At 46.8% G+C, this 25,184-nt stretch overlaps 3 protein-coding genes across 3 annotated transcripts; all 3 read left to right on the top strand.

Moving 5' to 3' along the window:
- Positions 1-1,616: 1,616 nt before the first annotated feature.
- LOC127295859 (uncharacterized) lies at positions 1,617-6,342 on the top strand. The gene is made up of 6 exons (XM_051325857.2): positions 1,617-2,048; positions 3,231-3,428; positions 3,513-3,752; positions 4,142-4,359; positions 4,891-5,142; positions 5,627-6,342. Exons 1-6 carry the CDS (start codon positions 1,667-1,669, stop codon positions 5,909-5,911), a joined length of 1,575 nt encoding a protein of 524 aa, XP_051181817.1. The 5' UTR covers positions 1,617-1,666; the 3' UTR covers positions 5,912-6,342.
- A 651-nt stretch (positions 6,343-6,993) lies between these two features.
- LOC127295860 (uncharacterized) lies at positions 6,994-10,997 on the top strand. The gene is made up of 5 exons (XM_051325859.2): positions 6,994-7,742; positions 9,703-9,898; positions 10,015-10,144; positions 10,238-10,562; positions 10,863-10,997. The coding sequence occupies exons 2-4, from the start codon at positions 9,729-9,731 to the stop codon at positions 10,307-10,309; spliced, it is 372 nt and encodes a 123-aa protein (XP_051181819.1). The 5' UTR covers positions 6,994-7,742; positions 9,703-9,728; the 3' UTR covers positions 10,310-10,562; positions 10,863-10,997.
- LOC139830193 (uncharacterized) lies at positions 10,962-13,594 on the top strand. The gene is made up of 7 exons (XM_071818196.1): positions 10,962-11,052; positions 11,141-11,380; positions 11,771-11,848; positions 12,022-12,050; positions 12,550-12,716; positions 13,085-13,157; positions 13,322-13,594. The coding sequence occupies exons 1-7, from the start codon at positions 10,962-10,964 to the stop codon at positions 13,592-13,594; spliced, it is 951 nt and encodes a 316-aa protein (XP_071674297.1).
- The last annotated feature ends 11,590 nt before the right edge of the window (positions 13,595-25,184 follow it).

Below are 25,184 nucleotides of genomic sequence, written 5' to 3'. Positions count from 1 at the left end.
GCCCTTCTGTGCTAGATGTCCGGAGAGTAGATACAAGAACGATCTACAACATTTCAACGGGGCTGACCGGATGATGCATACCAGGGGTCCATGGTTGCAAGCGACTGGATGCTTGCAAATATAAGAGTTCAGCAGCTTTGAACAATTCTCACGGAAAGGTTAACAATCGCACGCAACCAGAGTGATCGAACGAATGGAGGGATCATCTTGTTAACTTTGCACCATATGTGGTGTTTGAAAAAAAATCTATTATGTTCTTGCAAGATATTTCAATCTCATGCATAATATTGTTAAGCTTCATGCACTAGCCACTTGAACCAAAAGTCCGAACTGATTGAAAGGGCTAGACAATCCACATATACACTTCACAACACCCCCACTCATGTGTGACGGGAGAAGAGAAAGTCAACACGTGAAAGAAGAAGAGCACACCGAAACACAGCGGTGGCTAAAGAGGGGGGCAACAATAATTTTTAGGCTTAATTGCGAAAACCATGATTTGAACTCGAGACCTGGGGCTTTGATACCATGTTAAGCTTCATGCACTAGCCACTTGAACCAAAAGTCTGAACTGATTGATAGGGCTAGACAATCCACATATACACTTCACAACAAATATCACCTTTTGGCTTGTATTTTGTTGTTGTTGACATTCTTGCATCAGTGATACCGAGACCCTCTCTCGGCATCACCGCAGGAACTAGCTAGACGTGATTGATAATTCTCTGGTTGTGGCATCGCGGTCGCCTCTCTATACACATACAAGCCATTGAGCTCCACTTTCTTTTGGAGTTGTGTCATCACCTATTTTATTATTGTTGGGCATGTCCTTCTTTTGGTTGCTTACCACGCTTATCATGTGGTAGTTGGGCATGTTTGTAATGCTGCCCCAATATGCTCCTTTTATTTTCTGATTTACACTTGAACCTTTTATATAAATGTGGTTACTTTATTTATAAAGCTGGATGAAAGAATGCTGCGAGAGATAGATATCGGATAATCCAACGTGTGTTTTTATCTTCAAGCATACTACCTCCGTTGCAATTAGCAGGAAGGTTTTTTTAATAAAAGAGAAACCACGTATTAAATCAGTAACATGTATAATACGAGATTAATATAACTGGATACACTCATGAACCATATTTTCATATGATGTCCATATAATATTATTTTCATTGATTTTTTTAAAGTTTAATCAAATTTTACTTGAGATTTTCCAAAAAAAGGCTTTATTTTCATCTTTGTTGCTGCTCCTTGGTGAAGTTTTCTCGAAAGTAGGCTAGCAAAATTATTTTTATCACACATTGCATCTGCTGGTACGAACGAGAGGGTACCCCATAGGCCGTTCCGCGTGCATCCAACCGCCCATTTAACAGCGGTTGCCGTTCAATCCTCACATCCTGCGGCGCAGATCCGTGTGCCGCTGCCGCCTGCGTTGCGTCCACGAAAGCAACCCAAGAACAACCAACCAACCAGGACAAAACAACATACCCATACCCGCCGGCGGGGCCCACCCACCAGCCCCCCGCTACACTTTCCTGTTCGCCTCGCCTCCGTTTCAATTTCAACCCCATTTTCTTTCTTTCTTCCAGTGACTCGCCACTCGCTCGCTCGCTCTCCCACTGCACGCACCCCACCAAACGCACGCGGAGCGATCGGCGCCGAGATGGCGGCGGCGGCGACGATGACGTGGCACGAGGAGCTGGCCACGCTCGTCGGCGACGCGGCGCCGGCGCCGAATTCGGCCCGCGGCTGGTACGGGCACGACGACGACGAGGAGCCGAAGCCGGAGGAGGGGTGGGCGCAGCAGGCCAAGGGGTTCGCGCAGTCGACGGCGGAGATGCTGCGGGAGCTGGGGCTCGGCGTCTGGGACGTGGCCGCGCAGAGCCTCGCCGGCGCCGAGGACAGCGACCTCGCGCGCCGCCTGCGCCGCCCCGCCGCCGCCGCCGGCAAGCGCCTCAGCTTCATGAACGAGTTCCTCCCCGAGGACCGCGACCCCGCCCGGTGCTGGGCCGTCGTCGCCGCCGTCGCCTTCGTCGCGCTCCTCGGTACGTAACCGCCCGCCGCTCTTGCTCTTGCCTCGCGCGCGCGCGAGCGCGTCTCTCCCCCGCCTCCGGCACAGCGTCCAGCGTGGGTCGCGCGCGCCATGGTACGCGCGTTGCGCCCAGTGTTTGCTGGATCTAACGGACCGGCTCTGGGAACGCGAACTGTGTGCTGATTTCCCCCACCCCCGAGGGTTTGCTTCGGATTTCAAAATCAGTCCTCTGCACGGCTTTTGTTTTTCGTCAATGTTGAGGACAAAAGGTCGCAATGTGGGATCCATGCCTACCGCCTAGTGTGATTCGGCAAACATTCGTTGGCTAGGTAGAAAGGCAAGGCAGTACAGCCTAGTCCTCAGCATAGACTGTCTTTTGCTGACCCCATCTTCAGTTTATTCCGCACAATTACAATTTTCTCTTGGCGGATGAATGCATGAGCTTCCGTTGATTCTAAATAGAAGATCGTCACGGTCTCTTCTTAAAACCATCGGAGCTAATCGTGCTGCACACATGTGTGCCAAATGACCAGTCCTGAGTATTGGTCCTGGCTCTGGGTTGGTTCTATGCCCACTTCCTTCTCCGATTTATCTGTAATTATCTCTTCAATAGTAGACGGATGAATGAGCTTCTGTTGATTCTAAAAATCACTCTCTTTTAAAATTCTGATATAGCTACCAAGTCAGCCTAATGGATAATGTTATGGGCAGTCAATTGTTTTAGTGTTGAGTCGCCTAGCTGGCTAGCTGCTTACTTGGGTTGTATGCCCTCTATTACTAATATCTTTTGCCTATTATAGTATTTAATCCTTCAAAAATATTATAGTAGTCAGGTCTCAGGTAAACATAAAGCTTCTTGCTTGCTAAGTGGCAGGTCTTGTTCAATCTTCAATGTCTCAACGTTAGGCTTTTTGTTCATTTGTCTAGTTTTATCAGGACTCAATTCTTGTTAACCTGTTGGGCAAGGGAAAAAGAAAGTAAAAACCATATCCTGTGCCGTTGCGAATTCTTGTGTGTCAACTTTACTCTATTTGGTATTGCACTATCATTTTTTCATTGCACCAGTCACCAGTAGAAGTCTCTTGTACGAAGTATTTCATTCACCACTGTGTAGCAGTATCTACCTTTAGAAGTAAATGCACTGCTCCTGCATAACTGATTTGATTGCTTCATTAGTGACACTCTTCCTATGCAGTATTAGGTCTGGGAAGTGTCGATGATACCCCAACCCCAGTAGAGCAACCGAAGAAACTCTACATAAGCCCCCCGAACGCTAAAAGGTTTCAACTTCCTGATGGGCGGCATTTGGCTTATGAAGAAAAAGGAATTTCAGCTGACAGGGCAAGATTTTCACTGATTGCTCCCCATTCTTTTCTTTCGTCAAGGCTGGCAGGTGAGGGCAATTGTTATGTTCTTTCTGGGCTATTATATTGGCACTGTGCTGCATTTTTAATCCACTCTGTTCCTTTCTATGCAGGAATCCCTGGAATCAGCACATCACTTCTAGAGGAATTTGGGGCACGACTTGTGACCTATGATCTTCCTGGTTTTGGTGAAAGTGATCCTCATCCAGGCCGAAATCTCAATTCTTCTGCATTGGACATGCTTCATTTGGCCGACGCCCTTGGGGTTGTGGACAAGTTCTGGGTTGTAGGCTATTCTGGAGGTGGCATGCATGCTTGGAGTGCTCTTCGATACATTCCTGACCGAGTGGCAGGTACCCTACCCTGGATGCTTTGCTATGTTCTTTTGGAGTATTCTGTTCATAGTCCTGTCGCATGGTTGTGGAATCAGATGACCAAACTGTCCAAACATCCTCTAAATCTTTCTTAAAGGAAAATCTTATTTTTATTCATTAAGTAGAAGATTTGGATATGCTTCTAATTCGGAGCACCGTATGCCTGTTCCTTCTCTGGAGCCTTAGTTTTGTCAAGACATAGTAACAATGTTTTTAATTCCATGTCTATCATTATGTTCAGTCAAAATCATTTTTGGTTGTATATTCCAAGTCTGCAAGAGCGTAGGCTTGCATTTCCTGTTGAAGTTTTTGTAATATTTTACACTTATGATAGAATTCTCATGGTTGACACATTCTCCTAAATCCAGGTGCAGCAATGTTCGCCCCTATGGCAAATCCATATGACTCCAAGATGAGCAAAGATGAGAAGCGTAAAATATGGGACAGGTGGTCAACTAAGAGGAAACTAATGCACATTTTAGCCCGGAGGTTCCCATCACTATTGCGCCTCTTCTATCACTGGAGCTTCCTTTCTGGAAAGCAAGGACAGCCCGAGAGTTGGTTATCAGTGTCACTGGGAAAGAAGGTATGCTGTTACCGGTGTTTTTTACAATCTTCAGGTGCAAATGCTATCTCGAATCTGTTCTGGGTATATCATTATCCCTTATTATCCACAAATGAATTAGATGTAGGATTTGTAGTGGGGTATCTTGTACCTTGGACGATGGTACAAGAGTAGGCCACACATTGTAGTTAAGAAAAGAGAAACTTTTGTTCTATATAGAAAAATATAACATCGCTTTTGTGTGTGTGTGTGATTTAACTCTCCAGTGATCTTATGTACCCAATATAAGACCCAGAACAATGCTCTAGATACATCCATTTGGGCTTGAACTCTTGAGTGAACTGTCGTTTAATTGCTGTTAATGCATTGGTTTCCCTGTAATAGCATAATTGCAGCATCAGTTCCACTTCCACATATAGCAGCATCTAGTAACTGATTTGTTCAATTATGTCCATGTCATTCCTTTACAAAGCCTGAAACTAGTAATGATTTTCTGAGCTTGAACATTCACCTTTTTTCATGCCAAACGCTAATCTTTTGTGCGTTGCTCAGGATAAAACTTTACTGGAAGCTCCTATGTTCAATGCATTCTGGGAAAAGGATGTTGCAGAGTCTGTGCGCCAGGCAGATGCGCAACCATTTGTAGAGGAAGCTGCGATGCAAGTATCTGATTGGGGTTTCAGCCTGTCTGACATTCAAATGCAGAAGAAAGAGGATCAGGGATTATTTGAATTGATCATGTCCCTGTTCAGCCACACTGAACGAGAGTGGGTGGGATTTCTGGGCCCAATACACATATGGCAGGTTTGTAATCTGTTTGCTAGAAATAACTGTTGATTTCGAATTGAGATGGCATATTCGTGTACAGTTGCAGTTACTCCAACTATATGGATATTTCAGCTTGATTTCTAGTTGAATGACAGTGCCTTGTGGTTAGTAGAACGTACTGTCCAGCTGCTTTTCATGAGCACTATTGTTAAACAACCTTAGTAGTTGAATTTGTTAGGAAAATGAATTATAACAGCACAAGGAGGCCTTTGCATATGCATTTAATTATACTAGTTGAAATGGTCATGGATTGCATGATTAGGAAGCTCAAGGTCTACCTGTTGATATTGACAGCAATGACTTGCACTAGCACATGTCATTATTGGATGCAATTAACTGCTACTGTCCAATCAAGATACTGCTTGATGAGTCCTATTGTCCTTCGAATTATACCTTCTGCATCCCCACTTGGCTAAGTTCATCCTGAAACACTGAACTCATTAATTTTTTTTTTTAACAGGGAATGGATGACCGTGTGGTGCCTCCTTCAGCGACCGAGTTTGTCCGGAGGATGGTTCCAGGAGCCACGGTTCACAAGCTCCTCGAAGAAGGCCACTTCTCGTACTTCTGTTTCTGCGACGAGTGCCACAGGCAGATATTCTCCACCCTGTTTGGCACTCCGCAGGGCCCTATCGACCCCGTACCCGAAACCAGCGAACCGACCACAGAACTCGCGGAAGAAACAACAACAGCGTATGAGGAAGAAGCTGCGGAACAGGAGCAAGAACCAACAGGCTCAGCCTGATCTTCAGGATCGTCAGTATAGATACAAGAAGACGTTACTACCTACGACTTTTAACACAGACCTCACAGGAAAAGATAGGCTTTTCTTTGCCACTAGTGGAGGATGCTGACCTTGCAGAGCGCCCGCCCGCGAGTATGAACAAAGCTCTGGACTTCTGGAGTCTGGACGGGAGAAGGCTTTTGCTGGTGAATGCGCTGGTTCGCTATAATGTACAAAGAGTCTCGATCAGAAGGTCTGCTGCACATCACCTGCTCGGTGCCCCTCTAGTGTAGTTCTCCGATATTGACATTCGATTGGCTGTTGATAACGCGACGCCCTTGCATAACTTATTTTGCACAATTGTATGTACTATGTGATGTCATGATGTAATGGGATGGTTGTGTTGCCCCGTCAGCTATGATAGTGGCCTTGCTGTTCCAGGCTTCCAGCCATCCTGTTTCCAGAAATGTTACTGCTTTCGTGTTGTGGCCCTCGTGATTCCTGATGTACGCCGTGGTTAATCTGGGTCAAGTTCTGATTGGGAAAAATATCTTACCCCGTACTCTTGCGGACTTGAACTGTTTCTTGCACACTTGTGGCTCCCCGGCGGCCAGAGCAGGCGGCCGGAGCAGGGCGAGGCGACACGACGCTTTCGAGGCATGCCGGAGACGGCGAAGCTGGCTGACATGCCATTGGAGTATTTTTTTTTTTGAGAACAACGCTACTGGAGTACAATTGTAGAAATACTGTAGGAGTGTAGACGCTCGCAATTTGAGCGTTGGATTAGCAGACGACTTACCCGGATTGAGCTGGACGGAGGCCCATTATTTGGACGCCGAAACCCAGTACAGCGGCTCCGATGGTGGCAGGCCGGTCTCCGGCGGGCTCAGCCTCAGGGTGCAAGTGGGACAAGATGCGGGGGCCCACAGATGTGCCACTTGTGCCTCAATTGATAAGCAGGATGCCGCAACAGTCCACAAAATCCGAAAGCATTTAGGCGGGCCCCCGCCTAAGCCCACACAACGTGCACACATCTGAAGCCTGAAGGGATCTGTGCTACTTCTGCCGTTCTGCGCCACCAGCCTTCCCGGCCCGCCCCGCCCCCTTCCCCGCGCCGATCTGGTACTTGGTGGCCTGGCGGAGGTCCATCTCTCGGAGCAGGAAGAGGAGCTCTGGCGCCCGGCGCTAGCCAAGATGGCCAGGCGCGCTCCACCATCTTCTGCACCTCCGCCAAGGCCCCCCTCCCTCCACCTCCTCCTGTGGCACTCGTGCCGGCATGGGCGGCGCCGCCCACGGCCGTTCCTAGGCAGGGCGCGCCCCTGTCTGAGGAGCGAATCGACGCCTCGCTCAGCGTGGTTCGAGATAGAGGAAGGAAGAACGATGGTGGTCTCTAGCGCGCCGGGACAGCGGCCATGGCGGAAGGTCGCTGTGCTCGATACTCGGCTATGCGGGCCTGGAAGTGGGCCTTGTGATTAGCCGCTTAATCCAACATAAATAATCATGTCTACTCCGGGCGTCCGCGCACGATTATTTGCGGGGCGGTTGTGGGGCGCCGCAGACGGCCCGAGTCCGCTTGCACCCTGAGCTCAGCCCCAGAAAACCCACGGGACACGGCGCTCGCAGCCACGTCCAAAAGCCACGAGCCCACGACCCGATCTACACTCGCGCGACGGCGGCGGCGGCGGCGGCTGCTTATCCATCCAGCAGAAAAACAGCCTGCAGGACGACTTCTTCTTCCCGGCCGAGGACACTCCTTCCACAACTGGCGGCGCCGCCGCCTCCGCATCTGACGCCACCGATACCAAGCTTCTTCCGGCGCCCCTCTTCGCCGGCAGACCTGAAATTTTCTCTTGTACGTCCTATTCCAGTTCGTCCCGTCCTCTCCCCATCTACTGCTAGATGAATGACCTAGAGTTCTTGATTTAGCTTTGTTAGCATCTGTACGGATTAGAATTTGTTGTCTTGTGGTGATTAGTTCTGTGTTCATGCTACTATTTTGCTTGGCAGTTTATATTGCCTACCGTTGGTGTTGTTTAGGATGTCAGGATTGCATTATTATAAGCTGCCCAGGTCTGCACACCAATCTGGACCTTGCTCTCTGCCTATCACTGTGGCATTCTTGACATGCATTTGCTGTTCAGCGTGCAACATTTGCCCCTGCTGACTGCTGAGCACTACCAGTGATTTTCCTTTCTTTTCTCATTGAATTTGAAGTGCATTTCCAGTTTTCTTTGTTGGTGAGGCTGGCAAGCTGTGTGTATCCCATCATCTCATAACTCCATTCGACAGTTCACTAATATATAGGTTATGATCTTAAATCACATGTAGGGTACGTTCTATATCTGAATTCACCGCGGATCTGGGCTGAATATATATGTATGTAGATGAATATGGTTTTGGATTTCAAATTGGAAAGATATTTAAGCGCGGTCTGTCACTTCCTTTGTTATGGATGCCCTTATTTCGACTGGTTCAAGGATGCTTCAATGGTTTATCGTCCGCAGAATTTTGTTGACGCTAAACTGATTCTGCTACTTGAGAATATTTAGCTTGAAAATACCAATGTTCCTATTGCGATAGGAGTTGATGTGTTTGAGCATTTGCAAATGTTCTTGTTTATATAATGCTGCGTGAGATATTCGTATTTCTGATCAAAACAATCTTTTGTAACCGATGATATATTCTTGTTCCTATAGTGATGCGCGAGTTCTGTTCCCGATCAAAATTATTTTTGTAATAACGTACTACCTCTGTCTATAAATAGATGTCTGACATTTATCTGAATATGAATATATGTAGAAGCTATTTAGTAGCTATTTAGTGTCTAGATACATCTAGATTTAGGCAAACCTCAGTCATCTATTTATAGACGGAGGGAGTATGAGATATTCTTTTTTCATGTAATGCTGCGTGTCATGATAAAAACAAGTGTCGAAGCTATGTGCCCAGGTTCTATAAAGACTAAGGACTCCTTTGATTCATAAGAATTGCATAGGAATAGTGTAGGATTTGAATTCTATAGGAAAATTTCCTACACATGTTGTTTGCTTCCTATTGGAACTAATCCTATAGGAATCTTGTAGTTTAAATCCTATAGGAAAAAAACAATGAGGTCATACCTCATGGAAAATTTTCTTTACTACAATCAAACACATTTCATCTTCCCATAGGATTCAAGTAGCAATGACATTTCAATCCTATACTTTTCCTATTTCTATGATTTCCCTATCCTATGAATCAAAGGAACCCTAAATTTTTATTGCTGATATATCTTGAATCGAAAGTGCCGCTGAAAATGTCATGTGCTATGAAAAAAAATTCACGTTTTTATTGTTGAAACACCTTTGTGTTAACCTGTGTGCCAAACAGTTTGAGTTAGTTGTAGGGGATTTATGAGGAAGGGTATAGTTAACCCCATGGAAATACTGCATCTACTTGACATTTATGTCTAACTTCAACTGTGCAGGCAGTTGTTGACTCATTGTTGTGTTTTAGACATATCATGATATACTGTTTGCTAAAACCTTATCTGCTCCACTGTCTAGTCATGAAAGATTGTTTTGAGTACTGTGACAATCCGCTGCTTATTGGGCCCTGTTAATAATTTGGGGCTTTTAATGCAGTCTAAAACTTCTGCATAATTGGATCTTAATTCAATAGTGCATGAAGTGCATTCTACATGCTAATCTGACAATTTGAATGATCATAAACTGTTTTACTCTAGGGCATAAAACATGCCATTTTTCCTATTCCTGATATTGTTCTATTATCAACTGTTATAATCTTGAGTGGACCTTCTGTTATCGTGGCAGTTACATTGAAAAGGTCAAATTCCGTGATGAATACAACTCAGAAAGTTGACCCTGAGGAACCAGCTGCTAGGATTGCTCAACAAGCCTCACAATTCAAACGATGGGGACGAAAACATCCATTTGTTCGATATGGCCTTCCACTCATTTCTTTGACAGTGTTTGGTGCCGTCGGTCTAGGTCATCTTATACAGGGAGGGTAAGTTATTCACCTTTCTGCACTGGCCAAAACTATGATGCTCGCTTATTCTCGAATTGTATATAGTCATCCTTTTGTTTCACATGTTTCATGGTGCTAGTTCATTTGTATTGCAGCAAAGAGGTAACAAAGGAAAAGGAGGATATAGAATGGGAGGTTGTAGAGACAACAAAAGCTCTGAGCCGAACAGGACCAGTGGAAGGGGCATATAAGCCTAAGAATCTCTCACTAGAGGATGAACTGAAGGTAATGTCGTCTTCATCGTTGTGGAAGAAACGAGGTCTGCCATTTTTTCATGATTGGTCTGACTGATGAGCTACCTCTCTCTCTGTATTATAGGCTTTGCAGAAGAAGGTTGACATAAATAGCTATGACTACAAGAGAATTCCCAAACCAAATGAAAACAAATGAAGTAAAGTGTTGCTTACATCCCGAGGAGTGGGAAACTGGTTAAAAAGCTCCGGAAGGTTTCTTCGTCTTGTTTCTTCATGAATTCCTTCGGATGTTATCCAAGTATCAAAACAAGATCAGGAAGACACTAGCACCAGAGCTTTGTGCTTCGTCAGCCACCAGCTGTAGGAATCAGTGTTTGTAGCGCAGGAGGCAGCCATGGCATACCTATGAGATTTTTGTGGTGATAAACATAAAGCTTCTTGCTTGGCAGGTGTTGTTATGTCTCAACGTTAGGCATTTTGTTCATTTGTCTAGTTTATCATGACTCCATTCTTGTTAACCTGTTGGGCAAGAGAAAAAACATATTATGTGCCATTGCGAATTCTTGTATGTCAACTTTACTCTGTTTGGTATTGCACTATCATTTTTTCATTGCACCAGGCAACAGTATAAGTCTCTTGTACGAAGTATTTCATTCACCAGTGTGTAGCAGTATCTACCTGTAGAAGTAAATGCACTGCTCCTGCTTAACTGAATTGATTGCTTCATTAGTGACACTCTTCCTATGCAGTATTAGGTGTGGGAAGTGTCGATGATACCCCAACCCCAGTAGAGCAACCGAAGAAACTCTACATAAGCCCCCCGAACGCTAAAAGGTTTCAACTTCCTGATGGACGGCATCTGGCTTATGAAGAAAAAGGAATTTCAGCTGACAGGGCAAGATTTTCACTGCTCCCCATTCTTTTCTTTCGTCAAGGCTAGCAGGTGAGGACAATTGTTACATTCTTTCTGGGCTATTATATTGGCACGGTGCTGCATTCTTTATCCACTCTGTTCCTTTCTATGCAGGAATCCCTGGAATCAGCACATCACTTCTAGAGGAATTTGGGGCACGACTTGTGACCCATGATCTTCCTGGTTTTGTTGAAAGTGATCCTCATCCAGGCCGAAATCTCAATTCTTCTGCATTGGACATGCTTCATTTGACTGATGCCCTCGGGGTTGTGGACAAGTTCTGGGTTGTAGGCTATTCTGGAGGTGGCATGCATGCTTGGAGTGCTCTTCGATACATTCCTGACCGAGTGGCAGGTACCCGACCCTGGATGCTTTGCTATGTTCTTATGGAGTATTCTGTTCATAGTCCTGTCCCATGGTTGTAAAATCAGATGACCAAACTGTTCAAATATCTTCTAAATCTTTCTTAAATGAAAATCTTATTTTTTTATTCATTAAGTAGAAGATTTGGATATGCTTCTAATTCGGAGCACTGTATGCCTGTTCCTTCTCTGGTGCCTTAGTTTGTCAAGACATAGTAACAATGTTTTTAATTCCATGTCTATCATTATGATCAGTCAAAATCATTTTTGGTTGTATATTCCAAGTCTGCAAGAACGCAGGCTTACATTTCCTGTTGAAGTTTTTGTGATATTTTACACTTATGATAGAATTCTCATGGTTGACACATTCTCCTAAATCCAGGTGCAGCAATGTTTGCCCCTATGGCAAATCCATATGACTCCAAGATGAGCAAAGATGAGAAGCGTAAAATATGGGCAGGTGGTCAACTAAAAGGAAACTAATTCACATTTTAGCTCGGAGGTTCCCATCACTATTGTGGCTCTTCTATCACCGGAGCTTCCTTTCTGGAAAGCAAGGACAGCCCGAGAGTTGGTTATCACTGTCACTGGGAAAGAAGGTATGCTGTTACCAGTTTTTTTTACAATCGTCAGGTGCAAATGCTATGTCGAATCTGTTCTGGGTATACCATTTTCCCTTATTATCCACAAATGAATCAGATGCAGGATTTGTACTGGCGTATCTTGTACCTCGGACGATGATACAAGAGTAGGCCACACATTGTAGTTAGGAAAAGAGAAACTTCTGTTCTGTATAGAAAAATATAACATCACATTTTTTTTGGTATGATTTGACTCTCCAGTGATCTCCTTGTAGGAAAAGAGAAACTTTTGTATGATTTGTACCCAATATAAGACCCAGAAGAATGCTATAGATACATCCATTTGGGCTTGAGCTCCTGAGTGAACTGTCGTTTAATTGCTGTTAATGCATTGGTTTCCCTGTAATAACATAACTGCAGCATCAGTTCCACTTCCACAAAGGATAGCAGCATCTAGTAACTGATTCGTTCAATTATATCCATGGCATTCCTTTGACAAAGCCTGAAACCAGTAATAACTTGCTGAGCTTGAGCATATACCTTTTTCATGCCAAATGCTATTCTTTTGTGCATTGCTCAGGATAAAACTTTACTGGAAGCTCCTATGTTCAATGCATCCTGGGAAAAGGATGTTGCAGAGTCTGTGCGCCAGGCAGATGCGCAACCATTTGTAGAGGAAGCTGTGATGCAAGTATCTGATTGGGGTTTCAGCCTGTCTGACATTCAAATGCAGAAGAAAGAGGATCAGTGATTATTTGAATTGATCATGTCCCTGTTCAGCCACACTGAACTAGAGTGGGTGGGATTTCTGGACCCAATACACATATGGCAGGTTTGTAATCTGTTTGCTAGAAATAACTGTTGATTTCGAATCGAGATGGCATATTCGTGTACAGTTGTTGTTAGTCCAACTAATATGGATATTTCAGCTTGATTTCTAATTGAATGACAGTGGCTGGGGTTAGTAGAACATACTGTTCAGCTGCTTTTCACGAGGACTGTTGTTGAACAACCTTACTATTGGTTAAATTTGTTTGGAAAATGAATTATAACAGCACAAGGACTTTGCATATGTATTTAATTATAGTTGAAATGGTCATGCATTGCATGATTAGGAAGCTCAAGGTCTACCTGTTGATATTGACAGCAATGACTTGCCTATGTACTCAGAATGAATCTCAAATGGCAGTAAAATTGATAAATGGGCATTGTTGCACATAAATTAGCACAACATGTCATCTTTGCTACTGTCCAATCGATATACTGCTTGATCAATCCTATAGCCTGCATCCCCATTTGTCCTATTATTCCTGAAGCAGCACTGAACTCCATTCATTATTTTTTTGTAACAGGGAATGGATGACCGGGTGGTGCCTCCATCGGCAACTGAGTTTGTCCGTAGGATGGTTCCAGGAGCCACGGTTCACAAGCTCCTGGACGAAGGCCACTTCTCGTACTTCTGTTTCTGCGACGAGTGCCACAGGCAGATATTCTCCACCCTGTTCGGCACTCCGCAGGGCCCGATTGATCCTGTACCCGATGCAACCCCAGAACTCGAGGAAGAAACATCAGCAGCACATGAGGAAGTAGCAGATCAGGAGCAAGAAACGACAGGCTTGGCCTGATCATGTCCGGATTGAGAGGATCATCAGTATAGATACAAGGAGATGTTACTACCTACGACTTTTAACACAGATCTCACAGGACATATAGGCTTTTCTTTGCCACTAGTGAAGGATGTTGACCAAGCAACAGGTGGAGGACTGGGCATGCGCCTGTAGAGCGCAGAGTATAAACAAGCAAACTCTTGAGTCTGGACGGGGAAAGGCTCCACCGCCTCCACTGGTGAATGTGCTGGTTGACTGGTTTGCTGCAGTGTACAAAGGGTCTCGAAAGGTCTGCACATCATCACCTGCTCGGTGCGCATCTAGTATAGCTCTCAGATATTGACATTGGATTGGCCGTTGATAACGCGACGCCCTTGCATACTTATTTTGCACACTTGGTATTATGTGATGTTACTGACGTTATGTGATGATTGTATTGCTCCATCAGCTATATAGTCGTCTTGCTGTTCCAGCCTTACTGATTCTGGAAGCGCAGTTGCTTTTGATCATGTTGCCTACTGGCATTCAGTGATTCCTGTAATACGCCCGGTTTTAATCTGGGCTAGGTTCGGGCTGGAAAAAAACTTTTCCTCAGACTCTTGCTTGCGCACTCCAATTTTTTTTTTCCGCAGAATGCTTTCATTCAGAATGAGCCCTCAAGTCAGAGAGCTTTTCTAGTGGCATGGTCGCGAAACTGGTACATCACAGCTTCGAGTGTTGTGGTCTCGAGCTCGACAGTGGACCTACATCAGTCGGTGATCACCCATGAGCAATCTGCTACTCTTTCCCAAGCACATGCATAGCACCAGGTGGTGAAGCTGCTAGGTGAGCAATCTGCAACTCCTCTGTGAATGATGTTTAACAATGATTATGTATGCGTCGGAGAAGAACAACAACAATCTTGATAGGGCCATGATGGCGAGGTTCCGCAGATTCGCGCAAAACCTCGAGCTAAAGGATCTATACATGCACGGACGGCAGTTCACCTGGAGCAACGGGAGAGAGACTCCCACGATGTCTAGAATTGATCGAGCACTGGTATCGGTTGACTGGGATTTACAGCATCCTGACGCCCTGATGCAAGCTCTCTCCGCGTCGGTCTCGGATCACGCACCACTGCACGTTTCGTTGGGTGCTTTCTTCAGGCCAAAGAGACGGTTTCGCTTCGAGCAGATCTGGTTGAAATTGGAGGGCTTCGATGAAGCGGTTAAGGAGGCGTGGGTCTGCGGCAGTGGGATCACAGATCCTTTCAGGAGATTGGACGCGCTGTTTAGGAACGCGGCGGAGGCCTTGCAGAGATGGGGACAGAGGAGGATTGGTAACCTAAAGCTGCAACTGGCCATGGCAAACATGGTTATCTTTCGGTTGGATGCGGCACAGGAGTTCAGGAGCTTGTCCCCGGGAGAACAATGGTTACGGAGGACGCTCAAGCACTTAGTGTTGGGCTTGGCATCCATGGAGCGCACCATGGCGAGACAGAGGTCGCGCATCAGATGGCTTCGCGAGGGAGACGCAAACACCAAACTGTTTCATGCAGTGGCGAACGGACGCAGAATCAAGAATTTTATCCCCTCGATTAGGGTTGGCGATGAGATCATTACGGAACAAGATCAGAAGGTGGAGGCATTCTCGGACGCTTATGCAGATATCCTCGGCACTGCTCGCACCAGGCTGCACACCTTTGATTTGGACGCTGTCGGGATGCAGCCACTGGAGCTACAAGACCTGGAATCGCTGTTTACGGAGAAGGAAGTGTGGGATACGGTCAGAGAACTCCCGGCAGATAGTGCGCCCGGACCAGACGGATTCTCTGGAGCTTTCTATCAACGAGCATGGCCAGTTATCAAGCCGGACATCATGGCATGCCTGTTCAAGTTAGGAGTTGGGGATGGAAGGGGCTTTGCGAGGCTGAACAAGGCGTTGATTACGCTGATCCCCAAAAAACAAGACGCGCAAGAGATCAGAGATTACAGGCCCATTAGCCTTGTGCACAGTTTCGCCAAATTGTTCTCCAAGCTGGTTGCCAACAGATTGAGGGGAAGGCTGGGATAGATGGTCAGCCCGAACCAGTCTGCCTTCGTCAGAGGCAGGTGCTTGCACGACAACTTCATGCTTGTTCGTCAGGTTGCCAGGAAGATAAACACCAGGAGACAAACTGGAGTCTTGCTTAAGTTGGATTTGTCTCGAGCCTTTGACACCATGTCTTGGGGCTTCCTTTTTGAAGTTCTGAGATGCCTGGGGTTTGGACAACTTTTCATGAGATGGATTGCCTTGCTACTCCAAACGGCCACCACCAAGGTTACTGTCAATGGCGTGCCGGGGAGGAAAATTCAGCATACGCGTGGCTTGCGCCAGGGAGACCCGGCCTCTCCAATGTTGTTCGTCATTGGGATGCAGGTTCTGACGTGCTTGGTCACGAAAGCTGTTGAGGAGGAGCTTGTGAGCAATCTGGCCGGTATCACAGCGATGCAGAGACTTTCCATCTATGCTGATGATGTGGTAGTATTCCTTAAACCCCCGCCACAAGAATTGATAGCGATCAAGCGCCTGTTTGAGATGTTTGGGGAAGCTTCAGGGCTGCGAGTCAACTACACCAAAACCTCGGCCACTTTGATCAGGGGAACGGAGGAGGAGGAGTCCAGGGTTCAGGAACACTTGGGCTGCCAAGTTACCCCTTTTCCAATTCGATACCTTGGCTTACAGCTTGCCTTGAGGCCGTTGACACGCGCGGAGTGGCAACCTCTTCTTGATTCAGTGATCAAGGTGGTACCGGCCTGGCAGCGAGGGTTGATCGCGCGAGCTGGTAGGCTGACTTTGGTCAAGTCTGTAATGCTAGCTAGACCCATTCACCGCATCCTTGTGGATGAGCCCCCAGCATGGCTTCTGGAGGAGATAGATAAACATCTGCGACACTTCTTCTGGGTTGGGAAGAACAGTAATAGTAGTGGGCACTGCCTTGTTGCTTGGGACACAATCTGTAAACCCACTCGCTTCGGAGGTCTTGGAGTCCAGAACCTGAAGCTACAAGGGCTTGCCCTCAGAGCGAGATGGGAATGGTTCCAGAGGACAGACATGAGCAGACCCTGGCAAGGGCTGAAGTTGACCAGAGACACGGAGGCGACAACCGTCTTTCAGAGCTTCACCCAGTTCTCTGTTGGGAATGGCACGAGGATTTATTTCTGGACGGATCGATGGATCAATGGTAAATGTGCCGAGGACTTTGCTCCTTCGATGGTACGAGCAGTCAGCACGAGGAAGAGGAACTCCAGACGTGTTTCTGAAGCCATGATGGGGAACGCCTGGCTCCTAGACATCGATTTTGATCTTTCGGTTGAGGCCTGGGCTCAGTGCATACGGCTTTGGGAAGCAGTGGACTTGGTGCAAAGGGATGTCACGCGCCAGGACTCCTTCAGATGGACGGGCACATCCAATGGCGCTTACTCTGCAAGAGAAACCTACCGTCTGCTATGCTTTGGAGAGGAGGAGTTCAGCATGCACATTCCTCTTTGGAGATCGCTAGCACCTCTCAAATGCAAGATTTTTTGCTGGTTGGCTCTCAGATATAGGTTATGGACTTCGGACAGGCGTCAGAGACATGGTCTACAGGAAGACACGGAGACATGTTTCACTTGTTTGCAAGAGGAGGACACGGTGGATCACGTCCTCATGCGATGCCCTTTTGCGCGGCAGGTTTGGTTTCAGTGCTTGCTATCGGCAGGTCTGAACATCGTCGAGCCAAACACGGAGAGCAAGCTCAGTACCTGGTGGGAAGCAGCAAGGGAGCTGGTGCACAAGAAGGACAGGAAGGGCTTTGTGGAAACAACGAAACGCCCGAGTCTTCAACAACACTACACAGCAGCGCAATGTACAACAGCTTGTCAGGCAAATCAAGGATGAGTTCGAGCTTTGGAGGTTAGCGCGAGTCGGAGGGAGTCGGGTCATGCCGCGAGAGTAGGCTAGCGGGTGTCTTGGGTGGAGTTCCCTCCCTAGATGTTCGCATCTAGGCGTCGGATCTTGTAAATTACTCTCTTTTCTTCTATAAAGCTTTGGCACGCGTTTTGTGTGCCCTCGAAAAAAAAACTCTTACGTCGATCACCATCTTCGCTATCATCTTGTTCTTGTTCTCGTGTTCAGATCTCTAGCCGGGCTTCATGGCACCAGTTGTCGTCGCTGGCCGAGAGTCCGGCTGTGTGCCTATGTTGCGGCTGGAATCGTTCCAAAGTTAGCATCTCCCGTCGCGTCCGCCAAGCAATTTGGGGCGCGCCGGACCAAAAAACGGTTCCCGTTCCCCAAAACTCAATTTTGTCCGGCGCGCCTCGATACGGTGTCCGGCGTCCCGAGCCCATCCCCGCCCCACAGGGACGCACCGGGGACGCCGGACACACCGAAAAGCGAGGCGGAGAGTGGCGGGGCCGACCCGTCAGCGGCACAATAAATTTTAACCTAACCGTCGCCTACCTCGCGACGGAAGTTATTGGCGCGCAGCGACGGTGCAGTTCCCGCAGAGGCACATCGACGCGTCTCGTCGCGCCTAGCTCTGCGTGCCGGCGTTAATGAGCGCCACCGCTCCCCCGCCTCCCTCCGGCCTATAAAAAGGGCCGTCTCTCATCATCCCTCTCACACACAAACCCTAGCGCCTCTCCCCGCAACCCTAGCCGCCACCATCTCAACAAGAGTCGACGCCATGTCTGGTAGAGGCGGAGGCCGAGCTCGCGGCCGTGGTTGTGGCCGTGGTCATGGTCGTGGCCGCGGTAGAACGTCACGCTCGCCGTCGCCTGCCACGCCATCGTCTTCACCGTCGGAGATGGACGTGGAGTCGGGCGTGTTGTTCGAGTTCGTCCTCGTCCTCAAGGGCGACCCACGCGACATCCACTGCCGGACTACTTTGCCGAGTACGTCACCGGCGACGACCGCCCGCGCACGATGCATCTGCGGGAGGCTTCGTGCGGCTACTACCGGTGGATCGTCGACGTGATCTACGATGCGCGTGGCAAGATGTACCTCAACATCGGCTGGGAGAAGTTTGCGCGCCACCACAGCCTCGAAGCTGGCTTCATCCTCCTGTTCTCCTACTTCGGCGAGGGACATGAGCGTCAAGGTCTTCAACGAGATGCGCGGCCGTCGGGACTACCACGGCGACAACACCGACGAGGAGGACGACTGATGATGAAGAGTGTTGTTTCTTCGCAGCGAATACGTGTACGGAAGTTTCTGGATGTTCGTCTCATCGGTAGAACCAACAAGGGCATCATCCTCCCGCTGAATTTTCCAGTTTGGGTGACTGGGTGTGTGTAAGGGTATTTTACCCTTATCCATTATTTTGGTAACAATGACACCATGCTAGAGTATTTGGCCTAATACATGTTTATAAGGATAATCTCAGGTATTAGGCAAAGAGGCATAAATGGTGTATCAAAGGAACAAGAAGGCTAAAGGAGACCCCCCACTTCAACAACAATCAAAAAGGGGTCTACAACAGGAATCCGGCCTGCCGCCCGGTCGGCCGGACTATGCGCCGGACTGGCTCCGCCTGCGCCCTGATCGGCCGGATCAGTGCGCTGATCGTCTCGGCTCGTGCCCGGTCAGCCGGACTGTGCGCCGGACTGGCTCCGGCATGCCACCCGGTCGGCCGGGCGCCAACCGGGTGACCTACTGGAAGACGCAAAGTGACCCCGGTCGGGGTCCGGCCTGCCGACCGGTTTGGACCGGTGGGTCCGGTCCCTGGTCCGGTCCGACCGGCCCCTGCACCGGACACTCCGGTCTGTGGTCCGGTTGACCGGGATTGTCGAGAGAAAAGCTGATGTGTCAAGTTCCAACGGCCATATTTCAAGTGACACTATAAATAGCCCTTCTCCTACCTCTGAAGAGTTAGGCACTACACTACAAGCTGTTCTTGAGCTCTCTCTCTCTCATACTCCATTGCTAGAAACACCAAAAGCCTCAGATCTCCCTCCTCCTCCACTCAAACTCAAATCCCTCCAGGGAAACGTTAGAGGAGGACCCGATCTACTGTTCTACCAAGCCAAATCTCATTCCCCCTTGTATTCATCGAGAAGCTTGCTTCCTAGGGTTCCTTGAAAACCCTAGGTGGGCAAGAGTGGTCCGGAAGCATCCGGGCTGTGGATTTGCTCCGGAAAAGATTGTGAAGGTTTGGAGGCTACCTCAAAGTCTACCACAAGTGAGTGAGCTATTTCTTCGTGGGATAGGCTCCGGAGAATAGGGTGAGCCTTCGTGGCGTGGGGAATCCTTCGTGGGACCTCCACCCCTCCAAACGTGACGTACCTTCTTGCAAAGGAAGGGAACACGGGAATACATCCTCGTCTCCGCGTGCTATCGGTTATCTCTAACCGAACTCCTTACTTGTGATTTAACTGGCTGTGAGAGCCTTCGTGCTCGAGTTAGTTGTATTCTCATATAGGTTGTTTCACCTAGTTTGCATTAGGCTCACCTTTATATTCCGCAAAGCCTAATATTGCAAAGAAAGAATTAAAATCTGTAGAAACCTATTCACCCCCCCTCTAGGTTTACCATATGTATACTTTCAATTGGTATCAAAGCCTGGACTCTTATTAAGGGCTTCACCGCCTTAAGAGTGAGATGGATAAACTATTCGAGGGTCTAGATGAAGACTCTAACCTTTCGGTTAAAGAGATGAAATCTAGATTCTTGGCATATGATGCCGAGAAGAAGAAAAAGGAGGATGAACTACAAAGCCAAATGGCAGAGATGACTGCCATGCTTAAGAACTTGACTAGTGGGACTCCTAGTGCGGCTTCGGCCTCCCTAGGGAGCTTTCATGAAGCCAACCAAGACTATCCCAAAAACACTTCACCCATGCCTCATATAAACCATAGTGGGAATGTTCCCCATTTTGATGGAACTCACTTTCCTTTTTGGAAATCTGCTATGGAATCTCATATTCGTGGCTGCAGTGTGGAGTTATGGGAGATCATTGTTCATGGATACCGGGAGCCACATGATCCCATTCGGTTGACCTCCACCGAATTCTACAACCGTCAACTCAATGCCTCCGCACGTAGAAACCAAGGTAATGGAACCCCCACCTTCTCTATCTAGTGTTCTCGATGATGAAACTGAAAATCAAGAAGAATTAATTGTGCTTAAGGAACTTTATGATGTTAGATGCACCCTTCGTGGTGAAGCTCTTGTCAAGTTTGATTTCTTGATGGACTCCCTCAAGGAAAAGGATGAGTCCATTAAGGAATTAGAATATCATTTGAATGAAAAGGAACGGAGATTCAATCTCCTAAGACAAGAGCTAAAAACCGAAAGGTGCATATCTCAAGGCCTTAAGCAACAAATTGAAACTTATGAACTTGATAAAGTTAAGGACCTAGAAACTATTGATAGGGCTCAATCATTGACTCAAGAGCTCAATGCATCAAAGGAGGAGCTTGAAGTTGCTCATGCTTCTCTCACTAGGGATCTTGACCACCTTGAAAGAGCTAACAAGCTTGTTAAGGATGAGCTCAAGAAACTTGGAGAGAACCATGACCTACTCCAAGAAACCTACAAAAAGGCTATTGGATCAATGAAGGATCCCATTGTTGTTGAAAAGCTTGCTAGCTCCTCCACTTCTTTTACTATTGAGCATGCTAAGCTTGTTGAGGAACATGTTCGTTTACAAGAGGAACTCTCTTTGCATGTTGAGACCAATGCATATCTTGAATCCTTGGTGCTAAATATGGTCTCGACTATCATCCTAATGAATCTTCTTGTGAGCAAGCATCTATTCTTGAGGAAAATGTTAGGTTAACAAAGGAACTTGCAAAGTTCACCACCGCCACGAACAAGATGGGATTGGATGACCTCTTGAGTAAGCAAAGGTCAAACAATCAAAAGTTTGGACTTGGATATGCTCCCAAGTCCTACAAGAAGAATAACTACAAGAAGGAGAAACCCGCTCAAGATAAGAACAAGAAGGTCACTAATGATGGCAAAGCCTCAAAGGTAAAAGCCACTAGTGGTGACCGCACGGGGCCAAACGATCACTATGCTTTATTTGTTGATTATTATGGTGATGCCTATGCTAACTATGTTGGCCCTCCTAATGGCTATGCTTATAGAGAGTACTCAATTTGGGTACCAAAAGATATTGTTGCCATTGCAAAGGAACCCATTAATCGATGGGTTCCTAAATCCTCTACTTGATTTTGTAGGGGTATTCCTCCGGTGGTACAAAATGGGTGTTTGATAGTGGATGCACCAATCATATGACCGGAGGAAGAGGTGTGCTTGATCAATTCATTGAAGGTATCAACAAGAAGTCAAGCATCACCTTTGGTGACAACTCAAAGGGAAAGGTACTTGGGTATGGCAAGGTGGAAATCTCTAAGGACTTGTGCCTTGAGACGGTCATGCTTGTTGAATCCCTTGGCTATAACTTACTTTCTATATATCATCTTGCCGATGCCGGTTACAATTCATATTTTACTAATTATTGTGTGAAAGTATTTAGGAGTGACAATCTCAAATTGGTCCTTGTTGGATATGTGGAGAACAACCTTTACGTGGTTGACCTCTCGAAAGAGAGCTCCTCTCCCTCCACATGTCTAATGGCGGCCAAGCATGACGAAGGTTGGTTGTGGCATCGCCGCCTTGGTCATGTTAACATGAGAAATCTTAAACAACTCCTAAAGGGTGAGCACATTGTGGGACTAACCGGCATTTCTTTTGAGAAAGATCGTGTTTGCAGTGCATGTGTAGCCGGAAAGCAACTCAAGAAGAAACATCCTATCAAGAGTATCATCACCACATCTAGGCCTTTGGAGCTCCTTCATTTGGATCTCTTTGGGCCATCACATTATGATACTCTCGGTGGGAGCAAGTATGGACTTGTCATTGTTGATGATTACTCAAGATACTCTTGGGTCTTTCTCCTTAAGTCTAAGGACGAGACCCATAGAGAGTTCATCACCTTCGCCAAGAAAGCTCAACGTATGTATGAATCCGAGATCAAGGTGATTAGGACCGATAATGGCACCGAGTTCAAGAACTACACCATGCAAGAGTTTGTTGATGATTAGGGCATCAAGCATGAGTTTTCGGCGCCATACACCCCTCAACAAAATGGTGTTGTTGAAAGGAAGAACCGGACTATCATTGAGATGGCAAGAACCATGTTGAGTGAATTCAACTCACCCCACAACTTTTGGGGAGAAGCCATCTCTACGGCTGTCCACTACTCCAACCGGCTCTTCCTCCGTCCCCTCCATAACAAAACTCCATACGAGCTTCTCACAGGTAACAAGCCTAATGTCATGTACATTCGTGTCTTTGGATGCAAATGTCTTGTTAAGAACAACAAAGGAAAGCTCGGTAAATTTGAAACTAGAACCATAGAGGGTATATTTGTTGGATATGTGGAGAACTCTCACGCCTATAGATACTACAACCGGTCCACTGGGACTATTGAAGTATCTTGTGACGTGGTGTTCTTGGAGGATAATGGCTCCCAAGTGGAGCAAGTTGTTCCATGTGTTGCAGGTAGTAATGATGATCCATCTAGTGCCATCAAGCATATGGGCATTGGACACATCCGGCCCATGGAAGTTCATAATGATGATCAAGATGATGGAGTAGATGCATCAAGCACGGCTCAAGTGGAGCCTAGCTCAACTCAAGCCGAACCATCAAGTGCAACTCAAGAACCATCCTCCACTCAAGATGAGTCACATTCCGAAGAACAAGAAGAAAGTCCTCATTCCACTGAGCAAGACCATGATGATGATCAAGAAACATCCTCAACTCATGATCAAGCTCAAGTGATCCCTCATGATCAAGCACTAGCAAGAGATGAATTCATTGATCATGAAGGAACCATTCGGAAGATCAAGGCTGCTACAAGGGCAAGTGACATGAAAGTAGATCAAGTCCTTGGTAGCATCTCAAGAGGAGTGGTAACTCGTAGACACCATGCATTACTTATCACTTATTGTCAACACCATGCCTTTGTGTCTAGTTTTGAACCACTCAAGGTACATGAAGCCTTGGTTGATCCGGATTGGGTAATTTCCATGCAAGAAGAATTGGAGTGTTTCACTCGTAATGAAGTATGGTCTCTAGTTGAGAGACCCAAGGATCATCGCATCAATGTTATTGGGACCAAATGGGTATTCAAGAACAAGCAAGATGAGAATGGCATTGTCATACGAAACAAAGCAAGGTTAGTGGCGCAAGGGTTTGCCCAAATAGAATGTATGGATTTTGAGGATACCTTTGCGCCGGTAGCCCGTCTTGAAGCTATTCATATTTTGCTTGCATTTGCATCTTTCCACAATTTCAAACTATATCAAATGGATGTGAAAAGTGCATTTTTGAATGGCCCCCTAAAAGAAACCGCATGTGTGGCTCAACCCCCGGGCTTCGAAGACCCATGCCGACCCAACCACGTGTATCTACTCCATAAGGCACTCTACGGTCTCAAGCAAGCTCCACGTGCTTGGTATGAGTTCCTTAGGGATTTCCTACTACGTGATGGGTTTTGCATGGGTACGATCGATTCCACCCTTTTCACCAAACGCGTTAAAGGGGGTGGCTTATTTATATGTCAAATATATGTTGATGATATTATCTTTGGTGGAACTAACCCCAATCATAACAAAGCTTTTGAGCTATTGATGACTAGGAAATTTGAGTTGTCCATGATGGGAGAGTTGAAGTTCTTCCTAGGCTTCCAAGTGAGGCAACTTGCAAAAGGCACCTTCATCTCTCAAGAAAAGTATGTGAAGGACATGCTCAAGAAATTCAACATCACCAATGCAAGCCCAATGAAGACACCCATGCCCGTAAAGGGGCAACTTGGCTCATGTGACGGTGAGAAGGATGTGGACATAAAGGTATACCGCTCCATGATAGGATCCTTGCTCTACCTTTGTGCCTCTAGGCCGGATATCATGCTAAGTGTAGGGATGTGTGCTCGTTTTCAATCCGCTCCTAAGGAGAGCCATTTAATGGCGGTCAAACGGATTCTAAGATACCTTGTTCTCACTCCTACTCTCGGGCTATGGTATCCAAAGGGGTCAACCTTTGAACTCATTGGCTATTCGGATTCCGATTGGGCCGGTGATAAGGTTGACCGGAAGTCTACCTCCGGGGCTTGCCAATTTATTGGCCGGTCATTGGTGAGTTGGTCATCCAAGAAACAAAACTCCACCGCTCTATCCACCGCCGAAGCCGAATACATATCCGCGGCATCTTGTTGCACTCAATTGTTATGGATGAAGCAAACTTTGAAAGACTATGGTGTGTCTCTTGGTACGGTGCCTCTTCTTTGTGACAATGAAAGTGCAATTAAGATCGCCAATAACCCGGTTCAACATTTTCGCACCAAACATATTGACATTCGCCATCACTTCCTACGTGACCATGTTGCCAATAAGGATATTGATCTCACTCATGTGGGGACAACCTACCAATTGGCGGATATTTTCACTAAGCCTTTGGATGAAGCCCGATTTGTTAACTTGAGAGGAGAACTTGGTATTCTTGATCCTAAAAACTTGGATTGATTAACTTCTTGCACTATATTCTCACATTTATCTTGCTCTCTAGCTTAGAGGCATAGCACATATGGGGATAGTAATCT

This window comes from Lolium perenne, chromosome 4 (genome assembly GCF_019359855.2).
Source record: "Lolium perenne isolate Kyuss_39 chromosome 4, Kyuss_2.0, whole genome shotgun sequence".
NCBI lineage: Eukaryota > Viridiplantae > Streptophyta > Magnoliopsida > Poales > Poaceae > Lolium > Lolium perenne.
Note: the sequence above shows the minus strand (reverse complement) of the source record. Positions and strands in the feature narration are given on the sequence as shown.

Bases quoted from the DNA above. Each gene is read 5' to 3' on its own strand.
- LOC127295860 (XM_051325859.2), top strand. From the start codon at position 9,729: ATGAATACAACTCAGAAAGTTGACCCTGAGGAACCAGCTGCTAGGATT. The intron at 9,899-10,014 runs GTAAGTTATTCA...TTTGTATTGCAG, and splicing joins GGTCATCTTATACAGGGAGG to CAAAGAGGTAACAAAGGAAA. The intron at 10,145-10,237 runs GTAATGTCGTCT...TCTGTATTATAG, and splicing joins CACTAGAGGATGAACTGAAG to GCTTTGCAGAAGAAGGTTGA.
- LOC139830193 (XM_071818196.1), top strand. From the start codon at position 10,962: ATGGACGGCATCTGGCTTATGAAGAAAAAGGAATTTCAGCTGACAGGG. The intron at 11,053-11,140 runs GCAGGTGAGGAC...CTTTCTATGCAG, and splicing joins CTTTTCTTTCGTCAAGGCTA to GAATCCCTGGAATCAGCACA. The intron at 12,051-12,549 runs GTATACCATTTT...TGCATTGCTCAG, and splicing joins CTATGTCGAATCTGTTCTGG to GATAAAACTTTACTGGAAGC.
- LOC127295859 (XM_051325857.2), top strand. From the start codon at position 1,667: ATGGCGGCGGCGGCGACGATGACGTGGCACGAGGAGCTGGCCACGCTC. The intron at 3,429-3,512 runs GTGAGGGCAATT...CTTTCTATGCAG, and splicing joins TCTTTCGTCAAGGCTGGCAG to GAATCCCTGGAATCAGCACA. The intron at 4,360-4,890 runs GTATGCTGTTAC...TGCGTTGCTCAG, and splicing joins CAGTGTCACTGGGAAAGAAG to GATAAAACTTTACTGGAAGC.